Source organism: Panulirus ornatus, chromosome 57, assembly GCF_036320965.1.
Source record: "Panulirus ornatus isolate Po-2019 chromosome 57, ASM3632096v1, whole genome shotgun sequence".
Lineage (NCBI taxonomy): Eukaryota > Metazoa > Arthropoda > Malacostraca > Decapoda > Palinuridae > Panulirus > Panulirus ornatus.
This window is the reverse complement of record NC_092280.1, coordinates 14,373,299-14,397,871: the sequence shown is the minus strand read 5'-3', so window position 1 is coordinate 14,397,871 and position 24,573 is coordinate 14,373,299. Positions and strand designations below refer to the sequence as shown.

General features: G+C 40.8%; 1 protein-coding gene across 5 annotated transcripts in view; it reads left to right on the top strand.

The window, feature by feature from the left end:
• LOC139766193 (uncharacterized) overlaps positions 1-24,573 on the top strand; it is a 197,098-nt gene that overhangs the window by 19,486 nt on the left and 153,039 nt on the right. For all 5 annotated transcript variants that reach the window (XM_071694466.1, XM_071694467.1, XM_071694469.1 and 2 more), the window contains 2 exons: positions 11,090-11,169; positions 12,208-12,266. In XM_071694466.1, coding sequence (XP_071550567.1) covers positions 11,090-11,169; positions 12,208-12,266 — 139 coding nt within the window. The remainder of the gene's footprint in view (positions 1-11,089; positions 11,170-12,207; positions 12,267-24,573) is intronic.

Genomic DNA, 24,573 nt, shown 5'->3' with positions numbered 1-24,573 from the left:
GAAAAGAGTGGTGAGAGTAAGTGAGCTTGGGAAGGAGACTTGTGTGAGGAAGTACCAGGAGAAACTGAGTACAGAATGGAAAAGGTGAGAACAAAGGATGTAAGGGGAGTGGGAGAGGAATGGGATGCTTTTAGGGAAGCAGTGATGGGTTGCACAAAAGATGCTTGTGGCATGAGAAGCATGGGAGGTGGGCAGATTAGAAAGGTAGTGAGTGGTGGGATGAAGTAAGATTATTAGCGAAAGAGAAGAGAGAGGCATTTGGACAATTTTTTGCTGGGAAATAATGCAAATGAGTGGGAGATGTATAAAAGAAAGAGGCAGGAGGTCAAGAGAAAGGTGCAAGAGGTGAAAAAGAGGGCAAATGAGAGTTGGGGTGAGAGAGTAGCATTAAATTTTAGGGAGAATAAAAAGATGTTGTAGAAGTAGGTAAATAAAGTACATAAGACAAGGGCACAAATGAGCACATCTGTGAAGGGGGCTAATGGGGAGGTTATAACAAGTAGTGATGTGAGGAGATGGAGAGAGTATTTTGAAGGTTTGTTAAATGTGTTTGATGATAGAGTGGCAGATATAGGGTGTTTTGGTCGAGGGGTGTGCAAAGTGAGAGGTTTAGGGGGAATGATTTGGTAAACAGAGAAGAGGTAGTAAAAGCTTTGCGGAAGATGAAAACCGGCAAGGTAGCAGGTTTGGATGGTATTGTAGTGGAATTTACTAGAGAAGGGGGTGATTGTATTGTTGACTGGTTGGTAAGGTTATCTAATGTATGACTCATGGTGAGGTGCCTGAGGATTGGCAGAATGCCATTGTACAAAGGCAAAGGGGATAAGAGTGAGTGCTCAAATTACTGAGGTATAAGTTTGTTGAGTATTCCTGGGAAATTATATGGAAGGGTATTGATTGAGAGGGTGAAGGCATGTACAGAGCATCAGATTGGGGAAGAGCAGTGTGGTTTCGGAAGTGGTAGAGGATGTGTGGATCAGGTGTTTGCTTTGAAGAATGTATGTGAGAAATACTTAGAAAAGCAAATGGATTTGTATGTAGCATTTATGGATCTGGAGAAGGCATATGACAGAATTGATATAGATGCTCTGTGGAAGGTATTAAGAATATATGGTGTGAGAGGTAAGTTGTTAGAAGCAGTGAAAAGTTTTTATCGAGGATGTAAGGTATGTGTACATGTAGGAAGAGAGGAAAGTGATTGGTTCTCAGTGAATGTTGCTTTGCAACAGGGGTGCATGATGTCTCCATGGTTGTTTAATTTGTTTATGGATGGGGTTGTTAGGGAGGTGAATGCAAGAGTCTTGGAAAGAGGGGCAAGTATGCAGTCTGTTGTGGATGAGAGATCTTGGGAAGTGAGTCATTTGTTGTTTGCTGATGATACAGCGCTGGTGGCTGATTCGTTTGAGAAACCGCAGAAGCTGGCGACTGAGTTTGGTAAAGTGTGTGAAAGAAGAAAACTGAGAGTAAATGTGAATAAGAGCAAGGTTATTAGGTACAGTAGGATTTAGGGACAAGTCAATTAGGAGGTTAGTTTGAATGGAGAAAAACTGGAGGAAGTGATGTGTTTTAGATATCTGGGAGTGGATTTGGCAGCAGATGGAACCATGGAAGCGGAAGTGAATCATTGGGTGGGGAGGGGGCAAAAGTTCTAGGAGTGTTGAAAAATGTGTGGAAGTCAAGAACATTATCTTGGAAAGCGAAAATGGGTATGTTTGAAGGAATAGAGTTCCAACAATGTTATATGGTTGCGAGGCATGGGCTATAGATAGAGATATGCAGAGGAGGGTGGATGTGCTGGAAATGAGATGTTTGAGAACTTTATGTGGTGTGAGGTGGTTTGATCGAGTAAGTAATGAAAGGGTAAGAGAGATGTGTGGTAATAAGAAGAGTGTGGTTGATAGAGCAGAGGAGGGTGTTTTGAAATGGTTTGGTCACATGGAGAGAATGAGTGAGGAAAGATTGACCAATAGGATATATGTGTCAGAGGTGGAGGAAACGAGGAGAAGTGGGAGACCAAATTGGAGATGGAAAGATGGAGTGAAAAAGATTCTGAGTGATCGGGGCCTGAACATGCAGGAGGGTGAAAGGTGTGCAAGGAATATAGTGAATTGGAATGATGTGATATACCGGGGTCGACATGCTGTCAATGGATTGAACCAGGGCATATGAAGTGTCTGGGGTAAACCATGGAAAGTTTTGTGGGGCCTAGGTGTGGAAAGGGAGCTGTGGTTTTGTTGCATTATACATGACAGCTAGAGACTGAGTGTGAACGAATGAGGCTTTTGTTGTCTTTCCCTAGTGCTACCTCGCGCCTATGCGGTGGAGGGGTTTATCATTTCATGTGTGGCGGGGTGGCGATGGGAATGAATAGGGGCAGACAGTATAAATTGCGTACATGTGTATATATGTATATGTTTGTGTGTGTATATATATGTATATGTTGAGATGTATAGGTATGTATATGTGCGTGTGTGGATGTGTATGTATATACATGTGTATGTGGGTGGGTTGGGCCATTCTTTCGTCTGTTTCCTTGCTCTACCTCGCTAACACGGGAGACAGCGACTAAGTATAATAATTAGATAAAAATAGTTTTTTGCTTAAATTGAAAGCCAGAAAAGGGTAAAGTTTCAGAAAACTTTGAAAGGTGCCAGGAGCACAGAATTAGACAGTACACTTATAAGTGTTTTAAGCTCCCATGTAATGAAGGTGTAAGCATTTCTAGGGAGATGCTTATCGAGCAGGCCAAAGTTTTTCATAGAGAACTAAAGCTAGACTTTGTGAATATTTGCAAGGATGGTTACACAAGTTTAAGTGGAAACATGGAATTTCAGTACATATTGTACACTGTCAGAGGCATGATGCTGACACAGAAGCTTGTTTTGTAAGGTTGTATTAAAAAGATATGTTAAACAACCAACAGCAATATGTACAGGGCAAGAGAAAGTGCATGAGCCAGCTGCCTGGCTGGGACTGACACAGGATAGGCTTTCTGCCTTGACAATAACAATAAGACAACAGTAGTAACGAGTCGACCAAAGCCATGTACTAACCTATGGTTGTTCATTAGATTATCTTCTTGTCACAAAGCTATGACTAGTCTGTGGATGAATTTGCAATTACTGGCAGCATAAAACTTTGCCCAAGAACAAGTGTATAATGCTGGTGAATCTGCCCTGTATTGGCATCATATGTCATGAAAGACCCTTGCCAAAGATATGGCAGTCTCCATCTGGGGGTACTTCATATGTCATCTGATGTAACAATAAAAACCTTGTTCGAAAGCATTGATGGTTGTATTATTGCCTGTTTTAAGCTTTTCTCTACTTTTGATAACACAGGAATATGTATGGAATGAGCTAGCAAGATTAGGGGTCGAGCATATATTTACATAAGAGATTCCCTTAGGGGTCAGTTTCTGTTTTCCTGCATCTTGTGTGGTCCGGCAATGGATTGCTGGATTAAAGAAGTTTAACCTGTATAAGATGCATCCACTCTTATCATACTTTCTCCTCCACACTTCAGCATATTTCATCCATAATCCCATCCACTCTAGATGCCTTTCCTTCCTTCCTCCATACCCATTCATGTAACAACTGCTGCCTCCCTTCTTCCACATTCATCAGTTCTTCAACATACTCTTTCCATCTTCCTTTCTCTTCCTCCTTTTGATTCAGCAAATCCCCTTCCTAACTTCTCACATCACCATTTCCACTCTTACATCCACCTCTTTCCTTTTTCACCTCCAGGTGTAGTTTCTTATGATTACAAAACTTTTCACCTTACTTCCTTCCAAAATCTTCATCTCTTTCTTTGCTTTCCTCTGTCATCTTCTTAACATTCCACTTACATATTTTGTATTCTTCCCTCCTCCTTTGCTGAACTTCCATATGACTTTTTCTTCTCTTCCACAACATTTCTAATCTCTTCTGTCCTCCAAACATTGCCATTTTTATTCCTGTATCTCATTACCTTGTTATCCCTGGGGATAGGGGAGAAAGAACACTTGCCATGTATTCCCTGCATGTCGTAAAAGGCGACTAAAAGGGGAGGGGGGGCTGGAAATCCTCCCCTCCCATTTTACTTTTTCCAAAGGAAGGAACAGAAAAGGGGGCCAAGTGAGGATGTTCCCTCTGAGGCTCAGTCCTCTGTTCTTAATGCTACCTCGCTAATGCGGGAAATGACGAATATGTATGAAAAGAAAAAATCTCTACCTCGTATCCAGCTACTGATTCTACAACCTTTACTTGCATTTCTCTAAACATATTAAGCCTCATTCACACATAACTTTCATATTCATATCACCCAGTACAACCAATTTTCTGTTATTCTCAAAACCATTTTTACAGTCATTGAAATTTCTCCAGAAAAGCTTCATTTCATCCTTACTTCATACCGTCTTCACATTCAAAGGCACAGATACACACGCCCATGCATATTTCACAATCCCAGTCTTTTCTTTCACTATTTTTAATCCCCTCTCTAGCTTCTCGCATCCCCATTTCCTCTCTTACGTCCACCTCTTTCTTTTTCTTTTAGTGTATTTTCTTGTGATCACAAAACTTTTCACCTTCACTCCAAAATCTTCATCCCCTCTTTCTTTGCTTTCCCCTGTCATCTTAACATTCCGCTTACATATTTTATATTCTTCCCTCCTTCTTTGTTGAACTTCCATTTGCCTTTTTCTTCTCTTCCACAACATTTCTAATCTCCATGCATTGCCCTTTTTATTCCTATATCTCTACCTTTTATCCAGCCACTGATTCTACAACCTTTACTTGTATTCTGTAAACACTTTAAACCTCATTTACACATGACTGCATTCCTACATTCACTGCACTCCCTTCTAAGCTTTTAGTCACCTTCCTTTCATACTTCTTTCTACATTTTTTCAAATTCTTCTTCTCGTTTGCCAACACTTTTACCTTACACCATACCTCCATTCTCCCTGATCCTTATCCCCATAAGAACTATGAAATGTTTTTGTCTCCAAAGAATCCTCTTAAGACTCTAGCATCTAGCATGGCCTTCTCAATCTTTCATCCGCTGCCACTTAGTCAATCAAAACCTTTTTGCTCTCTAGCATGGCCTTCTCAATCTTTCATCTACTGTCACATAGTCATCAAAACCGTTTGCTCTTCTCTTACATCATTCCTCATCCTTGTATAGCTGTGGATCATCTTGTGCTGAAAGATGTTTGCAAGGAATAAACCCCTCTCAGGACAAAGATCCACTAGATAGCTTTCATTCTCATTTACTCCAGGCACTCCTCTTTACCATTTATCTCACCGATTTCATCATATTCCACTCGCATTCATATCACCCAGTACGACCACTTTCCTCTCATTCTCAAAACCATTTATACAGTCATTCGAATTTCTGTAGAAAAGCTTCATTTCATCCTTACTTCATACAGTCTTCATATTCATAGGTGCATATACACATACCCATGCATACTTCACAGTCTCGGTCTTTTCTTTCACCCATACTATTCTTAATCGTTCCATCCATGCTCTGTAACATCTTCCCATACTCTTTGTGATAGTAGAATTGCACATCCTTCTTTTCTCTTCCCAAATAATTTTTACTCATTCCTGTTCATACCTCCCCTTCCATTCCTTCCCATAACTTGAATTCATCATTTCCATTTTCAGTCCACACACCCTGCCAAAGGATATGGGTTTCCCCAATCCCTAGCACATCCGTTACAATTTTTAAACCTCTCCACAGTGTCCCTCCTTTTACTTTTACCAGTCATCCCATTCACATTTGGTGCCATCACCCTCAATCACTCATCTCTTTTAACCCTCAGCATAACTGGTAGACTCTAGTGCCACTTCTTAGCCTTTTGTGCCTCACCCTTAATAGGTCACTGGCAGAGGGCAACTCCAGCGCAGTGTTTCCAGAGGTAGCAAGGCTCCAGATTGGTATAAAAAAAAACATAAAAACTGATTGACAGCACACCTCAGATGTTTGTCTAAAGGTATTTCCCTGAAGTAATTAAGCGACACCTCTCCCTTTAGTTCCACCTCTAAGGTGTGTAATAAAAAGCAGTGAGAAATGCAAACAAAATTGATGGATTTATATGTAGGGCATTCAAATTTATATAAAACTAATCCTTACTGTTTACAGTTCACAGTTGTCCATCTATTTTAAATATTGTGCTGAATTATGATCACTAGAAAAAAGACAGACAAACCAGGATGATTCCTAAATTGAGAAACAAATTATATGAGAGCCAACTTGTCAACTTAAACTTATTAATGTTAGAAAAGAGGTTAAGGGCTTATTTGTTACTGGTATTCAAAATTGTCAAGTAATCTAAATTGAAGCATTTGTTTAAGGTTAGATTTTTCATAGTTCTCTCATGGTAATGTATACAAACTTGCGGGCAAACAGTTTATTTCAAATAAAGCAAAGTTAATAGGTAGAATGATTATAGCAATTAGAGTAGTTGAAAATACCTCCATAGATATGTTAAGAATAGACTTGATAGATTTTTTTGCCTCAGGTCCATAACTGATATTAGTTGTACCTCCTTAGTTGTATCAAAAGTATATGGGTATTTGTATGTCATCTGTTTGATTTTTTACTGTTACCACACTAATCTCTATGTTACTTATCAGTTTTGCTGTTACAAACTGCTTCAAAAGAACCCAGTAGTCAGCACTTTGCAATCTCTAATGTACAATTTCTTTCTCCCAATAACAGTATAATGCCTCACCTTGTATGGTGCCATATCCATGAAATCATTAGATAACCTTAGTGACACCAGACATCCTTGATCATCTACATATACTTCAGAACACTAAGTTATGTTCCTGCTAACTGTCATTCATAATATCACTTACTAATTGCAAAAAACTGATCTGCTCATGATTTTCCCATTTCTAAGCCAATTTTGGTCCATAGCAACGTGTTTCGCTAATCATTTTAATACGATCATTCACTGCACTGCTACACACCTTGTCTTCTATACTTAGGAGTCTTACTGTTTTATAATTCTCATTCCAATTCTTAATGTAATTGTAATATGCTCCTACAATGCTGCATTTTAAGATTGCTTAAGTTATAATGTTTATAATTTCAGATCCTTGGGGTAGGGGAGAAAGAATTTTATGCAGAACATGGAACTGTAGAAGGAGCCAATCAGGGAGTGCTCATCCCCTTAAAGGCTCTGGCTGGGGTGTCTGAATGTGAATGGATGTAACCAAGATGAGAAGAAAGGATGGATAGGTTGTATGCTTGAGGAAAGAAACCTGGATGTTTTGAATTTTAGTGAAATAAAGATCAATGATAAAGGGGAAGAATGGTTTGGAAATGTCTTTGAGTAAAATAAGGGGTTGGTGAGAGAGCAAAAGCTAAGAGAGGGGTAACACTAACACTGAAGCAGGAGTTGTGGGAGTGTGTGAAAGAGTGTAAGGTAGTGAGCTTTAGACTGGTGTAGGTGGAAATGAAAGTTGATTATGAGGTTACTAGTGATTATGCACCTGCCCATGAGAAGAAATGTCACAAGAGGCAAGTGGTTTTGGGGTAGCTGAGTGAGTGTAAGTGGTTTTGATACAAGACTAGGTATTAGTTATGAATAATTTGAATGTGGCAGTTGAGGGAAAAATTGTTAGAAATGGGGCATTCAGGAATGAGAATGGACATAGTACACAGCTTGTGGAGTTGTGTACTGAAAAAGGACTGGTTATTAGGATTTTTTTTTTTTTGCTTTGTCGCTGTCTCCCGCATTAGCGAGGTAGCGCAAGGAAACAGTTGAAAGAATGGCCCAACCCACCCACATACACGTATATACATACATGTCCACACACGCAAATATACATACCTATACATCTCAACGCAGACATATACATATATACACATGTACATAATTCATACTGTCTGCCTTTGTTCATTCCCATCGCTACCTCGCCACACATGAAATAACAACCCCCTCCCCCCTCATGTGTGTGAGGTAGCACTAGGAAAAGACAACAAAGGCCCCATTTGTTCACACTCAGTCTCTAGCTGTCGTGTAATAATGCACCAAAACCACAGCTCCCTTTCCACATCCAGGCCCCACATAACTTTCCATGGTTTACCCCAGACGCTTCACATGCCCTGATTCAATCCATTGACAGCACGTCGACCCTGGTATACCACATCGTTCCAATTCACTCTATTCCTTGCACGCCTTTAACCTTCCTGTATGTTCAGGCCCCGATCACTCAAAATCTTTTTCACTCCAGCTTTCCACCTCTAATTTGGTCTCCCACTTCTTCTCGTTCCCTCCACCTCTGACACATATATCCTCTTTGTCAATCTTTCCTCTCTCATTCTCTCCATGTGACCAAACCATTTCAAAACACCCTCTTCTTCTCTCTCAACCACACTCCTTTTATTACCACACATCTCCCTTACCCTATTATTACTTACTCGATCAAACCACCTCACACCACCTATTGTCCTCAAACATCTCATTTCCAGTACATCCACTCTCCTGCACACAACTCTATCCATAGCCCATGCCTCACAACCATATAACATTGTTGGAACCACTATTCCTTCAAACATACCCATTTTTGCTTTTGGAGATAATGTACATACACAAGTGTTCATACGTGAGGAGGAAAAGTGGTCAGCAATAATTTTGGGATTACATACTAATTGGTAGGCATGCAAAAGAGAGATCGGTGGATGTGAAGGTGCTGAGAGGGGCAGCTGGTGGGATGTCTGATGGAGGCTAGGGTGGAGATTTGTCGAGGTTTTCAGAAAAAAGGAAACATTATGGGTGAGAAGAAAAGGGGGAGAGTAAGTAAGCTTGGATAGAGACTTGTAAGTGCCACCCATATACCTCTCTTTTCTATTTTGCTAGCAATTTTACTTCATCAAACCAAAACTCACTACCCTTTGTAATCTTTACCTCCCATTTTATGCATGTCACTTGTATCTTATGCACATGCTAACACTGTTTCCCCATATCCTTCCCATTGCCTAACTTCATCTACTCTCACCTTATGCCATTCACGGTATATGGGTGGCACTTACAGGGAAGAGGTGCAAATGATTGGGAGATGTATAAGAGAAAAGATCAGGAGGCCAAGATGAAGGTACAGGGATTGAAAAAGAGGAAAAGTGAGAGTTGTGGTGAGTGATTATCATTAAACATTAGGGAGAATAAGCACAATTTTGAAAGGAGCTTAACAGTGTACAAAAAACAAGAGAACAAGTGGGAACAGCTATGAAGGGGTATATAGGGAAATTGTAACAGGTAGTGATGGGAGGAGGAGATGGAATGAGTATTGAGAGACTTAAATGTATTTGATGATAGGGTATGATAGTGAGATGGAGTGAGTCTTTTGAGGGACTTTTGACTGTGTTTGAGGATAGGTTGGAGGATGTAGGGTGCTTGGGTCAGGGTGATATGTAAAATGAGAGAATCAAGTAGAGTGGTTTGTTGAATAGAGAAGAGGCTGTGAAAGTCTTGTGTAAGATGAAATGTGGCAAAGTGGCTGGAGTGGGTGGTTTTGTTGTATTTCTTTAGAAGGGGTTTGCTGTGTTACTGATTGGCTTGTTAGGCTTTTCACTGTATGTATTATGTTGAGGTGCTTAAGATCTCAATTAGTGGAATGCATGTATAGTGTCATTATACAAAGGCTAAGGGGATAAAGGTGAGTGTTCAGACAAGAGGTATAAGTTTGTGGGGTGCTCCAGATAAGATGTATGGGAGAGTGATGAGTGAGAGGGTGAAGGCATTTGCAGAGCATCAGACTGAGAAAGAATAGTGTGGATTCAGAAGTGCTGGATGATGTGTTGATCAGGTGTTTGCTTTAAGGAATACAGGTGAGAAATACTTAGAGAAAGAGAAGTATTTGTAAGTAGAGAAGCAGAAGTTTTGTATGTGGCATTTATGGATCTGGTGAAGGCATATGAAAGGATTGATAGAAATACCTTTTGGAAGGTGCTGGGACTTTAGGGCTTTATGGTGTAGGAGGGAAGTAGCTAGCAGAAGTTAGAAGTTTAAATAAAATGGTGTAAGGGATGTTGAAAGAGATGAGGGTGTGTTTCCAAGTGGTGAAGGTTGGCCTGTGGCAGGTGTGTGTGGCATCATCATGGCTGTTTGATTTGTTGGGCTAGTGAAGGAGATAAGTGCCAGAATCTTGGAGAGAGGGTTAAATATGCAGTATGTAAGGGATGAGGGGCCTGGGAAGTGAGTCAGTTGCTGTTTGCTGATGACATTGCCTGCACTAGTGGCATATTCAGGTGAGAAATTGCAGAAGTTAGTGATTGAGGATGGAAGAGTTTGTGAAAGAAGAAAGTTGAGGGTAAATTTGAATAAAAGCAAGGTAGAGGGACAGGTTAGTTGGGGTGTGAGTTTGACTGGCAAAATATTGGGTGAAGTAAGGTGTTTTAGATATGTGGTTGTGGACATGGTGGTAATGGAACCATGGAAGTTAAAGTGTCAAAGGGTGAATGAGTAGGCAAGGGCTTTGGGAGTGCTGAAAAATATGTGGAAAGAGGGTTGATTATCTGGGAGAGCAAAAATGGGTATGTTTGAAGTTATGATGGTCCCAACAGTTTCATATGGGTGTGAGGCATGGGCTATAGATGAGGATGTCCAGAAGAGGGTGGAGGTGTTGTAAGTGAAATGTTTGAAGACTATATATGATGTGAGGTGGTTTGATTAAGTAAGTAATAAAAGGGTAAGAGAGAGGTGTAGTAATAAGTAGTGTGGTTGAGAGAGTTGAAGAAGGTGTGCTGAAATGGTTTGGACATATGGAGAGAATGAGTAATGAGAGGTTGACAGAGAGGATTATATTTGTCAGAAGTGGAGGGAACAAGGAGAAGGGGAAGGCCAAATTGGAGATGGAAGGATGGAGTGAAAAAGATTATGAATGATCAGGGCCTGATCATGCAGGAAGATAAAAGGTGTGCACAGGATAGAGTGATTTGGACATGGGGCATGTGAAACAGCCAAAGGAAACCATTGAAAGGTCTGTGGGGACTGCTTGTGGATATTGAACTGTAATTTTGGTGCATTTCACCTGATAGCTTGAGAATGGATGTTATTTTCTATTTTTTTCATAAAAACCTCTGTTGACAGGCTTTGCCAGCGACTGCAGTCAACAAATTAAAAGTTCTTCTCCTCTCTGCAGTGATAGACATGGAAAGTGCTTCTGTCAGGTGAGGATAAAGCATCATAAATATCAATTTTTCCAAAATTGTTCTACATATGGTGTTCCCATGCTTGTTCTACAGATGGTGTTCCCATGCTGCCAGGAAAAAGTGAAACAAATTGAAGGAAATTCAGAATATTACTGTACTTCCCTGTTCCAAAAAACTCATGCAGATATAAAAAGCATAGGAACATGAAAAATCCAGGAATTTAATGGTGTTGGTGGAACCACGGTGATACATATTATATTGAATATATCTGTTATGTGTTCTGTTGTAAATTTGAATTGGGATTAGATATCAAAACTGGCTGATAGTTATGAATAGATTTATAGTGAGAATTGAAAGACAGCTTTCGATGACTTGATTCTGAAAAAATAAAGTTTACAAGGTCAACTTTTATACCTCTCAGTAGTTCTCTTACAGCATTTTGATATTTGACTTGTGTTGATATAGAGCGATCATTATGTATGTATATATATATGCACATTTTATGATTTTCATGAAAAAACTGGTTGCAGTAAAAAAGCTTAATGTTTTTTTGACATTGGGAGGGCCTTTTTTGTGGATGAAAGTTTATGCTGCATTCCGTACTCATATTCCCTCTCCTCATCGTTTTTGAGTGCCATTTTGAGCATTTGTTTTTTCCAAGTTTCAGCGCAGTATTGTGAACCTTTGCTTTGAGATTTTTTATCTTTGACCAAAGTTGATGTACATTTTATGAAATGTTTAGTAATGTATGCTAAGTTCATGCATGGTGAGTGAGAGAAAAACACACAGATATCTTGAACAATTTTTAAAAGGCTAGAGAAAAAACAGTGATATCACTGATGTCTTGAATAATTCTTGAAAAGCCTAGGAATTATATATGATTGGAAGTATGTGGTATAGAGAAATTTGACAGTATATTTCAGGTTTGTTAACTGAATAGGTAACATGTTATGTGAAGTCTATACTTTAGCTTTTATCTCCTTAATGAATTGTTTCATTTAGAAAATGTTTACTTTTTACGTAATGAATCAATACTTATTACACTAATTATTACAGGGCTGGAGAGGAAACTGCAGCAGTTTCCAGGATCTTTCTTAAATTAACTTTGTTGTTTGGTAAGTAGAATTTTGATATTTTTATTGTGCATCAATTTAGCCCCCTTGACTGTAAATATTCATAAAAGGAGTATGAACAGGTTGTGTGGATGTTATGGCAAAAGAAAATGGTGAAGCAAAGGGAGGGATGACCTAGAAGGAGATGGAGTGAAGGAAACTTTAGGGTGCTGGGCCTGAACATACACGAGGTTGAGAGGCAAGGCACCCATCCCCGTGTACTGAAGGAGAGTACCTCCGAATTTGAAACTGTGCTTACTCACCTGTTCTATTTCTGTTTAAGATCCAGAACTTTTTCTTCTTTGAAGCATGCTTCGTTACAGCCCATCCCTAAGAAGGGTGAATGTTCAAACCCCTCAAACTATCGTCCCATTGCTTTGACATCTACCATTTGCAAAGTCTGAATCCTTCCCCAACTCCCATATCCTTAAACATCTTGAATCTCACAATCTTTATTCTGATCTCCAGTATGGCTTCCATAGGGTGAGATCCACTGGTGATATTCTTTCCTATCTTACTAATGTCGGGTCATCATCCTGGAAAGATTTTTGGGAATCCTATTTAGTTGCCTTTGACATATATCCAAAACTTTTAACAGTTTATGGCATCAGGGTCTCATATCTAAGCATCCTTCACTTTGCTCCCTCATCTGTAGCTTCCTCTTTAACCAGTCTATCTACATGCTTGTTGATGGATCAGCCTCCCCCTTTTCTCCATCACCTGCAGTGTCCTGTAAGTTCCTTTTGTATCCCTTACACTTTTTCTCCTTTTTATAAATGATTTTCCCTACCACAAACAACCAAATGCACTCATATGTTGATGACTCAACACTGCACATGTCTACATTCTTCAATTCTGCTCCTCCGTCTCTCATGTAATGTGCATCTTGTCTTGACATAACTTCCTCAGTTGGGTTGATGAAATCTGGATAAGTTTAATGCTTCCAAGACCCAGTTTCTACCTATCTCTTTATTGAAAACTCTCCTTTGATGGTTCTGTAACTCCACCTTGTGACTTAGTGAACATTCTTGGTATTACTGTAACATTTATTCTTTCTTGGAAACCCCACTTTTTGGAAATTGCCAAGTCTGCCTCTAAGAAACTGGGAGATCTGTTTAGATTTCAAAATTTCTTTTCTTCTGAACAGTTACCCCATTTATACATAGGATTGATCCATCCTTGTATGGAGTACTGCTCTCACATCTAGGGTGGTTATAGCTCTGCATCCTTACTAAACAATGTTGAATCAAAAGCAGCCAGACTTGCAAACTTTCTAACTTCAGAACTTGATCTGCTTGCCGTACACCACAATGTTGGTTCACTTACCCTCTTCTATAGGTATTACTTTAGTTTTTGATCCCAACAATGTTGGTTCACTTACCCTCTTCTATAGGTATTACTTTAGTTTTTGATCCCAAGAACTGGCTTCTTGTGAGCAACCACCTCTTGCTAGACCACACAATACTCAGCAAGCTGCTGTGTCACATGATTACTGTGTGGCCCTTGGCAACTCACAGGTGGGCCATTTTGATAACTGTTTCTTTTCCTATTCCTCAAAGCTTTGGAGCTCTCTACCATCTCATATATTTCCCAGTAAGTGTGACCTGGCACATTTTAAAGGACAGGTTTTTCACTTCATCCAATATTCATAAATGCTTTCCCTTGTCTCTTCTTTTTTCCTTTCATAATCCTTTCTATATTTCAAATAAGGCACGGCCTTGATGTGGACTTTTGTCCATGACTGGAACCTCCAACAATTAACCAAAAAAAAAAGAGAGCATCAGATAGAATGAATAAGATCCAAGTGGTGTATGGGGAAGGGCCATCTTGCCATCAATGGGTTGAACTATGGTTTACGAATTGTCCATGGTAAACCATGGATTATGCTGTACTATTTAAAGTTTAAGAAACATAAGTGAATCATAGGGTGGGGGAGGGGGCGAAAATTCTGGGAGCGTTGAAGAACGTGTGGAAATCGAGAACATTATCTTAGAAAGCAAAAATTGGTGTGTTTGAAGGAATTGTGGTTCCAACAATGTTATATGGTTGTGAGGCGTGGTCTATAGATGGAGTTGTGCGGAGGAGGGTGGATGTGCTGGAAATGAGATGTTTGAGGACAATATGTGGTGTGAGGTGGTTTGATCGAGTAGGTAATAATAGGGTAAGAGAGATGTGTGGTAATAAAAAGAGTGGGGTTGAGAGAGCAGAATAGGGTGTTTTGAAATGGTATGGTCTCATGGAGAGAATGAGTGGGGAAAGATTGACCAAGAGGATATATGTGTCAGGTGGAGGGAACGAGGAGAAGTGGGAGACCAAATTCAAGGTGGAAAGATGGAGTAAAAAAGATTTTGAGTGATTGGGGCCTGAACATGCAGGAGTGTGAAAGGCGTGGGAGGAATAGAGTGAATTGGAACGATGCGGTATACCGGGGTATGTTTGAAGGAATAGTGGTTCCAACAATGTTGTATGGTTGCGAGGCGTGGACTATGGACAGAGTTGTGCGCAGGAGGATGGATGTGCTGGAAATGAGATGTTTGAGGACAATGTGTGGTGTGAGGTGGTTTGATCGAGTAAGTAACGTAAGGGTAAGAGAGATGTGTGGAAATAAAAAGAGCGTGGTTGAGAGAGCAGAAGAGGGTGTTTTGAAATGGTTTGGTCGCATGGAGAGAATGAGTGAGGAAAGATTGACCAAGAGGATATATGTGTCGGAGGTGGAGGGAACGAGGAGAAGTGGGAGACCAAATTGGAGATGGAAAGATGGAGTGAAAAAGATTTTGTGTGATCGGGGCCTGAACATGCAGGAGGGTGAAAGGAGGGCAAGGAATAGAGTGAATTGGAGCGATGTGGTATACCGGGGTTGACGTGCTGTCAGTGGATTGAATCAAGGCATGTGAAGCGTCTGGGGTAAACCATGGAAAGCTGTGTAGGTATGTATATGTGCGTGTGTGTGGACGTATGTATATACATGTGTATGGGGGTGGGTTGGGCCATTTCTTTCGCCTGTTTCCTTGCGCTACCTCGCAAACGCGGGAGACAGCGACAAAAAAAAAAAAATATATATATATATATATATATATATATATATATCATTAAATTTTAGGGAGAATAAAAAGATATTCTGGAAGGAGGTAAATAAAGTGCGTAAGACAAGGGAGCAAATGGGAACTTCAGTGAAGGGCGCAAATGGGGAGGTGATAACAAGTAGTGGTGATGTGAGAAGGAGATGGAGTGAGTATTTTGAAGGTTTGTTGAATGTGTTTGATGATAAAGTGGCAGATATAGGGTGTTTTGGTCGAGGTGGTGTGCAAAGTGAGAGGGTTAGGGAAAATGATTTGGTAAATAGAGAAGAGGTAGTAAAAGCTTTGCGGAAGATGAAAGCCGGCAATGCTGCAGGTTTGGATGGTATTGCAGTGGAATTTATCAAAAAAGGGGATGACTGTATTATTGACTGGTTAGTAAGGTTATTTTATGTATGTATGACTCATGGTGAGGTGCCTGAGGATTGGCGGAATGCGTGCATAGTGCCATTGTACAAAGGCAAAGGGGATAAGAGTGAGTGCTCAAATTACAGAGGTATAAGTTTGTTGAGTATTCCTGGTAAATTATATGGGAGGGTATTGATTGAGAGGGTGAAGGCATGTACAGAGCATCAGATTGGGGAAGAGCAGTGTGGTTTCAGAAGTGGTAGAGGATGTGTGGATCAGGTGTTTGCTTTGAAGAATGTATGTGAGAAATACTTAGAAAAGCACATGGATTTGTATGTAGCATTTATGGATCTGGAGAAGGCATATGATAGAGTTGATAGAGATGCTCTGTGGAAGGTATTAAGAATATATGGTGTGGGAGGAAAGTTGTTAGAAGCAGTGAAAAGTTTTTATCGAGGATGTAAGGCATGTGTACGTGTAGGAAGAGAGGAAAGTGATTGGTTCTTAGTGAATGTAGGTTTGCGGCAGGGGTGTGTGATGTCTCCATGGTTGTTTAATTTGTTTATGGATGGGGTTGTTAGGGAGGTGAATGCAAGTGTTTTGGAAAGAGGGGCAAGTATGAAGTCTGTTGTGGATGAGAGAGCTTGGGAAGTGAGTCAGTTGTTGTTTGCTGATGATACAGCGCTGGTGGCTGACTCATGTGAGAAACTGCAGAAGCTGGTGACTGAGTTTGGTAAAGTGTGTGAAAGAAGAAAGTTAAGAGTAAATGTGAATAAGAGCAAGGTTATTAGGTACAGTAGGGTTGAGGGTCAGGTCAATTGGGAGGTAAGTTTGAATGGAGAAAAACTGGAGGAAGTAAAGTGTTTTAGATATCTGGGAGTGGACCTGGCAGCGGATGGAACCATGGAAGCGGAAGTGGATCATAGGGTGGGGGAGGGGGCGAAAATCCTGGGAGCCTTGAAGAATGTGTGGAAGTCGAGAACATTATCTCGGAAAGCAAAAATGGGTATGTTTGAAGGAATAGTGGTTCCAACAATGTTGTATGGTTGCGAGGCGTGGGCTATGGATAGAGTTGTGCGCAGGAGGAAGGATGTGCTGGAAATGAGATGTTTGAGGACAATGTGTGGTGTGAGGTTGTTTGATCAAGTAAGTAACGTAAGGGTAAGAGAGATGTGTGGAAATAAAAAGAGCGTGGTTGAGAGAGCAGAAGAGGGTGTTTTGAAATGGTTTGGGCACATGGAGAGAATGAGTGAGGAAAGATTGACCAAGAGGATATATGTGTTGGAGGTGGAGGGAACGAGGAGAAGTGGGAGACCAAATTGGAGGTGGAAAGATGGAGTGAAAAAGATTTTGTGTGATCGGGGCCTGAACATGCAGGAGGGTGAAAGGAGGGCAAGGAATAGAGTGAATTGGATCGATGTGCTATACCGGGGTTGACGTGCTGTCGGTGGATTGAATCAGGGCATGTGAAGCGTCTGGGGTAAATCATGAAAAGCCCTTTTTTTCACCTCTTGCACCTTTCTCTTGACCTCCTGTCTCTTTCTTTTATACATCTCCCACTCAATTTCATTTTTTCCCTGCAAAAATCGTCCAAATGCCTCTCTCTTCTCTTTCACTAATACTCTTACTTCTTCATCCCACCACTCACTACCCTTTCTAATCAACCCACCTCCCACTCTTCTCATGCCACAAGCATCTTTTGTGCAATCCATCACTGATTCCCTAAATACATCCCATTCCTCCCCCACTCCCCTTACTTCCATTGTTCTCACCTTTTTCCATTCTGTACTCAGTCTCTCCTGGTACTTCCTCACACAGGTCTCCTTCCCAAGCTCACTTACTCTCACCACCCTCTTCACCCCAACATTCACTCCTCTTTTCTGAAAACCCATACAAATCTTCACCTTAGCCTCCACAAGATAATGATCAGACATCCCTCCAGTTGCACCTCTCAGCACATTAACATCCAAAAGTCTCTCTTTCGCATATATATATATATATATATATATATATATATATATATATATATATATATATATATATATATATATATCTTTCTTTCTTTTTCTTTCAAACTATTCGCCATTTCCCGTGTCAGCGAGGTAGCATCAAGAACAGAGGACTGGGCCCCTGAGGGAATACCCTCACCCGGCCCAATTCTCTGTTCCTTCTTTTGGAAAAAAAAAAAATATATATATATATATATATTTTTATTATTTTTTTATTATACTTTGTCGCTGTCTCCCGCGTTTGCGAGGTAACGCAAGGAAACAGACGAAAGAAATGGCCCAACCCCCCCCATACACATGTATATACATACGATCACACACGCAAATATACATACCTACACAGCTTTCCATTGTTTACCCCAGACGCTTCACATGCCCTGCTTCAATCCACTGACAGCATGTCAACCCCGGTACACCACATCGCTCCAATTCACTCTATTCCTTGCCCTCCCCTCACCCTCCCGCATATATATATATATATATATATATATATATATATATATATATATATATATATATATATATATATATGTCTTGGGAGTAAAGTCAGGGGTTAGTGAGAGGACAAGAGCAAGGGAAGCAGTAGCAGTACTCCTGAAACAGGAGTTGTGGGAGTATGTGATAGAATGTAAGAAAGTAAATTCTCGATTAATATGGGTAAAACTGAAAGTTGATGGAGAGAGATGGGTGATTATTGGTGCATATGCACCTGGGCATGAGAAGAAAGATCATGAGAGGCAAGTGTTTTGGGAGCAGCTGAATGAGAGTGTTAGTGGTTTTGATGCACGAGACCGGGTTATAGTGATGGGTGATTTGAATGCAAACGTGAATAATGTGGCAGTTGAGGGAATAATTGGTATACATGGGGTGTTCAGTGTTGTAAATGGAAATGGTGAAGAGCTTGTAGATTTATATGTTGAAAAAGGACTGGTGATTGGGAATACCTGGTTTAAAAAGCGAGATATCCATAAGTATACTTATGTAAGTAGGAGAGATGGCCAGAGAGCGTTATTGGATTACGTGTTAATTGACAGGCGCTCGAAAGAGAGACTTTTGGATGTTAATGTGCTGAGAGGTGCAACTGGAGGGATGTCTGATCATTATCTTTTGGAGGCTAAGGTGAAGATTTGTATGGGTTTTCAGAAAAGATGAGTGAATGTTGGGGTGAAGAGGGTGGTGAGTGTAAGTGAGCTTGGGAAGGAGACTTGTGTGAGGAAGTACCAGGAGAGACTGAGTACAGAATGGAAAAAGGTGAGAACAATGGAAGTAAGGGGAGTGGGGGAGGAATGGGATGTATTTAGGGAATCAGTGATGGAATGCGCAAAAGATGCTTGTGGCATGAGAAGAGTGGGAGGTGGGTTGATTAGAAAGGGTAGTGAGTGGTGGGATGAAGAAGTAAGATTATTAGTGAAAGAGAAGAGAGAGGCATTTGGACGATTTTTGCTGGGAAAAAATGAAATGGAGTGGGAAATGTATAAAAGAAAGAGACAGGAGGTCAAGAGAAAGGTGCAAGAGGTGAAAAAGAGGGCAAATGAGAGTTGGGGTGAGAGAGTATCATTAAATTTTAGGGAGAAAAAAAAGATGTTCTGGAAGGAGGTAAATAAAGTGCGTAAGACAAGGGAGCAAATGGGAACTTCAGTGAAGGGCGCAAATGGGGAGGTGATAACAAGTAGTGGTGATGAGAGAAGATGGAGTGAGTATTTTGAAGGTTTGTTGAATGTGTTTGATGATAGAGTGGCACATATAGGGTGTCTTGGTCGAGGTGGTGTGCAAAGTGAGAGGGTTAGGGAAAATGATTTGGTAAACAGAGAAGAGGTAGTAAAAGCTTTGCGGAAGATGAAAGCCGGCAAGGCAGCAGGTTTGGATGGTATTGCAGTGGAATTTATTAAAAAGGGGGTGACTGTATTGTTGACTGGTTGGTAAGGTTATTTAATGTATGTGTGACTCATGGTGAGGTGCCTGAGGATTGGCGGAATGCGTGCATAGTGCCATTGTACAAAGGCAAAGGGGATAAGAGTGAGTGCTCAAATTACAGAGGTATAAGTTTGTTGAGTATTCCTGGTAAATTATATGGGAGGGTATTGATTGAGAGGGTGAAGGCATGTACAGAGCATCAGATTAGGGAAGAGCAGTGTGGTTTCAGAAGTGGTAGAGGATGTGTGGATCAGGTTTTTGCTTTGAAGAATGTATGTGAGAAATACTTAGAAAAGCAAATGGATTTGTATGTAGCATTTATGGATCTGGAGAAGGCATATGATAGAGTTGATAGAGATGCTCTGTGGAAGGTATTAAGAATATATAATTTGTGGGAGGCAAGTTGTTAGAAGCAGTGAAAAGTTTTTATCGAGGATGTAAGGCATATGTACGTGTAGGAAGAGAGGAAAGTGATTGGTTCTCAGTGAATGTAGGTTTGCGGCAGGGGTGTGTGATGTCTCCATGGTTGTTTAATTTGTTTATGGTTGTGTTTGTTAGGGAGGTGAATGCAAGAGTTTTGGAAAGAGGGGCAAGTATGAAGTGTGTTGTGAATGAGAGAGCTTGGGAAGTGAGTCAGTTGTTGTTCGCTGATGATACAGCGCTGGTGGCTGATTCATGTGAGAAACTGCAGAAGCTGGTGACTGAGTTTGGTAAAGTGTGTGAAAGAAGAAAGTTAAGAGTAAATGTGAATAAGAGCAAGGTTATTAGGTACAGTAGGGTTGAGGGTCAAGTCAATTGGGAGGTAAGTTTGAATGGAGAAAAACTGGAGGAATTAAAGTGTTTTAGATATCTGGGAGTGGATCTGGCAGCGGATGGAACCATGGAAGCGGAAGTGGATCATAGGGTGGGGGAGGGGGCGAAAATCCTGGGAGCCTTGAAGAATGTGTGGAAGTCGAGAACATTATCTCGTAACGCAAAAATGGGTATGTTTGAAGGAATAGTGGTTCCAACAATGTTGTATGGTTGCGAGGCGTGGGCTATGGATAGAGTTGTGCGCAGGAGGATGGATGTGCTGGAAATGAGATGTTTGAGGACAATGTGTGGTGTGAGGTGGTTTGATTGAGTAAGTAACGTAAGGGTAAGAGAGATGTGTGGAAATAAAAAGAGCGTGGTTGAGAGAGCAGAAGAGGGTGTTTTGAAATGGTTTGGTCACATGGAGAGAATGAGTGAGGAAAGATTGACCAAGAGGATATATGTGTCGGAGGTGGAGGGAACGAGGAGAAGTGGGAGACCAAATTGGAGGTGGAAAGATGGAGTGAAAAAGATTTTGTGTGATCGAGGCCTGAACATGCAGGAGGGTGAAAGGAGGGCATGGACAGACTTCCCCAGAACTTTTTTAAAGGGGAAGTAAATGTTTATAGTTGTGTTACTGGAGTGGTAGTTTTCATACATGGTGCTTTAACAAGAAAATAGTGAAATTGGAAAAAAATGTAGCTTAGTCATTGAAGGTTATTGATACAGTGGTTAAATTGATGAGAACTGCTATTGACGTTTGTGTAAATAAATTATACATTTCCCTTTTCCATAGCCAGAGGTTGAACCATTATGTGATATTCATTTTTTCATTTCATTTCAAGCTAGAAGTTTCAGTTTTCTAAATTGTTTCTTACATTTTTCATATGTTTATATATGTATATGTGTGTGTGTGTGTGTATATGTGCGTATGTATGTATTTTTTTTATTATTTTTTTTATTATACCTTGTCGCTGTCTCCCTCGTTTGCGAGGTAGCCCAAGGAAACAGACGAAAGAAATGGCCCAACCCCCCCATACACATGTATATACACACGTCCACACACGCAAATATACATACCCACACAGCTTTCCATGGTTTACCCCAGACGCTTCACATGCCTTGATTCAATCCACTGACAGCACGTCAACCCCGGTATACCACATCGCTCCAATTCACTCTATTCCTTGCCCTCCTTTCACCCTCCTGCATGTTCAGGCACCGATCACACAAAATTTTTTTCACTCCATCTTTCCACCTCCAATTTGGTCTCTCTCTTCTCCTCGTTCCCTCCACCTCCGACACATATATCCTCTTGGTCAATCTTTCCTCACTCATTCTCTCCATGTGCCCAAACCACTTCAAAACACCCTCTTCTGCTCTCTCAACCACGCTCTTTTTATTTCCACACATCTCTCTTACCCTTACGTTACTCACTCGATCAAACCACCTCACACCACACATTGTCCTCAAACATCTCATTTCCAGCACATCCATCCTCCTGCGCACAACTCTATCCATAGCCCACGCCTCGCAACCATACAACATTGTTGGAACCACTATTCCTTCAAACATACCCATTTTTGCTTTCCGAGATAATGTTCTCGACTTCCACACATTCTTCAAGGCCCCCAGAATTTTCGCCCATTCCCCCACCCTATGATCCACTTCCGTTTCCATGGTTCCATCCGCTGCCAGATCCACTCCCAGATATCTAAAACACTTCACTTCCTCCAGTTTTTCTCCATGCAAACTCACCTCCCAGTTGACTTGACCCTCAACCCTACTGTACCTAATAACCTTGCTCTTATTCACATTTACTCTTAACTTTCTTCTTCCACACACTTTACCAAACTCAGTCACCAGCTTCTGCAGTTTCTCACATGAATCAGCCACCAGCGCTATATCATCAGCGAACAACAACTGACTCACTTCCCAAGCTCTCTCATCCCCAACAGACTTCATACTTGCCCCTCTTTCCAAAACTCTTGCATTTACCTCCCTAACAACCCCATCCATAAACAAATTAAACAACCATGGAGACATCACACACCCCTGCCGCAAACCTACATTCACTGAGAACCAATCACTTTCCTCTCTTCCTACTCGTACACATGCCTTACATCCTCGATAAAAACTTTTCACTGCTTCTAACAACTTTCCTCCCACACCATATATTCTTAATACCTTCCACAGAGCATCTCTATCAACTCTATCATATGCCTTCTCCAGATCCATAAATGCTACATACAAATCCATTTGCTTTTCTAAGTATTTCTCACATACATTCTTCAAAGCAAACACCTGTTCCACACATCCTCTACCACTTCTGAAACCACACTGCTCTTCCCCAATCTGATGCTCTGTACATGCCTTCACCCTCTCAATCAATATCCTCCCATATAATTTACCAGGAATACTCAACAAACTTATACCTCTGTAATTTGAGCACTCACTCTTATCCCCTTTGCCTTTGTACAATGGCACTATGCACGCATTCTGCCAATCCTCAGGCACCTCACCATGAGTCATACATACATTAAATAACCTTACCAACCAGTCAACAATACAGTCACCCCCTTTTTTAATAAATTCCACTGCAATACCATCCAAACCTGCTGCCTTGCCGGCTTTCATCTTCCACAAAGCTTTTACTACCTCTTCTCTGTTTACCAAATCATTTTCCCTAACCCTCTCACTTTGCACACCACCTCGACCAAAATACCCTATATGTGCCACTCTATCATCAAACACATTCAACAAACCTTCAAAATACTCACTCCATCTCCTTCTCACATCACCACTACTTGTTATCACCTCCCCATTTGCGCCCTTCACTGAAGTTCCCATTTGCTCCCTTGTCTTACGCACTTTATTTACCTCCTTCCAGAACATCTTTTTATTCTCCCTAAAATTTAATGATACTCTCTCACCCCAACTCTCATTTGCCCTTTTTTTCACCTCTTGCACCTTTCTCTTGACCTCATGTCTCTTTCTTTTATACATCTCCCACTCAATTTCATTTTTTCCCTGCAAAAATCGTCCAAATGCCTCTCTCTTCTCTTTCACTAATACTCTTACTTCTTCATCCCACCACTCATTACCCTTTCTAATCAACCCACCTCCCACTCTTCTCATGCCACAAGCATCTTTTGCGCAATCCATCACTGATTCCCTAAATACATCCCATTCCTCCCCCACTCCCCTTACTTCCATTGTTCTCACCTTTTTCCATTCTGTACTCAGTCTCTCCTGGTACTTCCTCACACAAGTCTCCTTCCCAAGCTCACTTACTCTCACCACCCTCTTCACCCCAACATTCACTCTTCTTTTCTGAAAACCCATACAAATCTTCACCTTAGCCTCCACAAGATAATGATCAGACATCCCTCCAGTTGCACCTCTCAGCACATTAACATCCAAAAGTCTCTCTTTCGCGCGCCTGTCAATTAACACGTAATCCAATAACGCTCTCTGGCCATCTCTCCTACTTACATAAGTATACTTATGTATATCTCGCTTTTTAGACCAGGTATTCCCAATCATCAGTCCTTTTTCAGCACATAAATCTACAAGCTCTTCACCATTTCCATTTACAACACTGAACACCCCATGTATACCAATTATTCCCTCAACCGGCACATTACTCACCTTTGCATTCAAATCACCCATCACTATAACCCAGTCTCGTGCATCAAAACCACTAACACACTCATTCAGCTGCTCCCAAAACACTTATATATATATATATCTTTCTTTCTTTCAAACTATTCGCCATTTCCCGCATTAGCGAGGTAGCGTTAAGAACAGAGGACTGGGCCTTTGAGGGAATACCCTCACCTGGCCCAATTCTCTGTTCCTTCTTTTGGAAAAAAAAAAAAAAAAGAGGGGAGGATTTCCAGCCCCCCGCTCCCTCCCCTTTTAGTCGCCTTCTACGACACGCAGGGAATACGTGGGAAGTATTCTTAATCCCCTATCCCCCGGGATATATATATATATATATATATATATATTTATATATATATATATATATATATATATATATATATATATTTTTTTTTTTTTTTTTTTGCTTTGTCGCTGTGTCCCGCGTTTGCGAGGTAGCGTAAGGAAACAGACGAAAGAAATGGCCCAACCCATACACATGTATATACATACACGTCCACACAC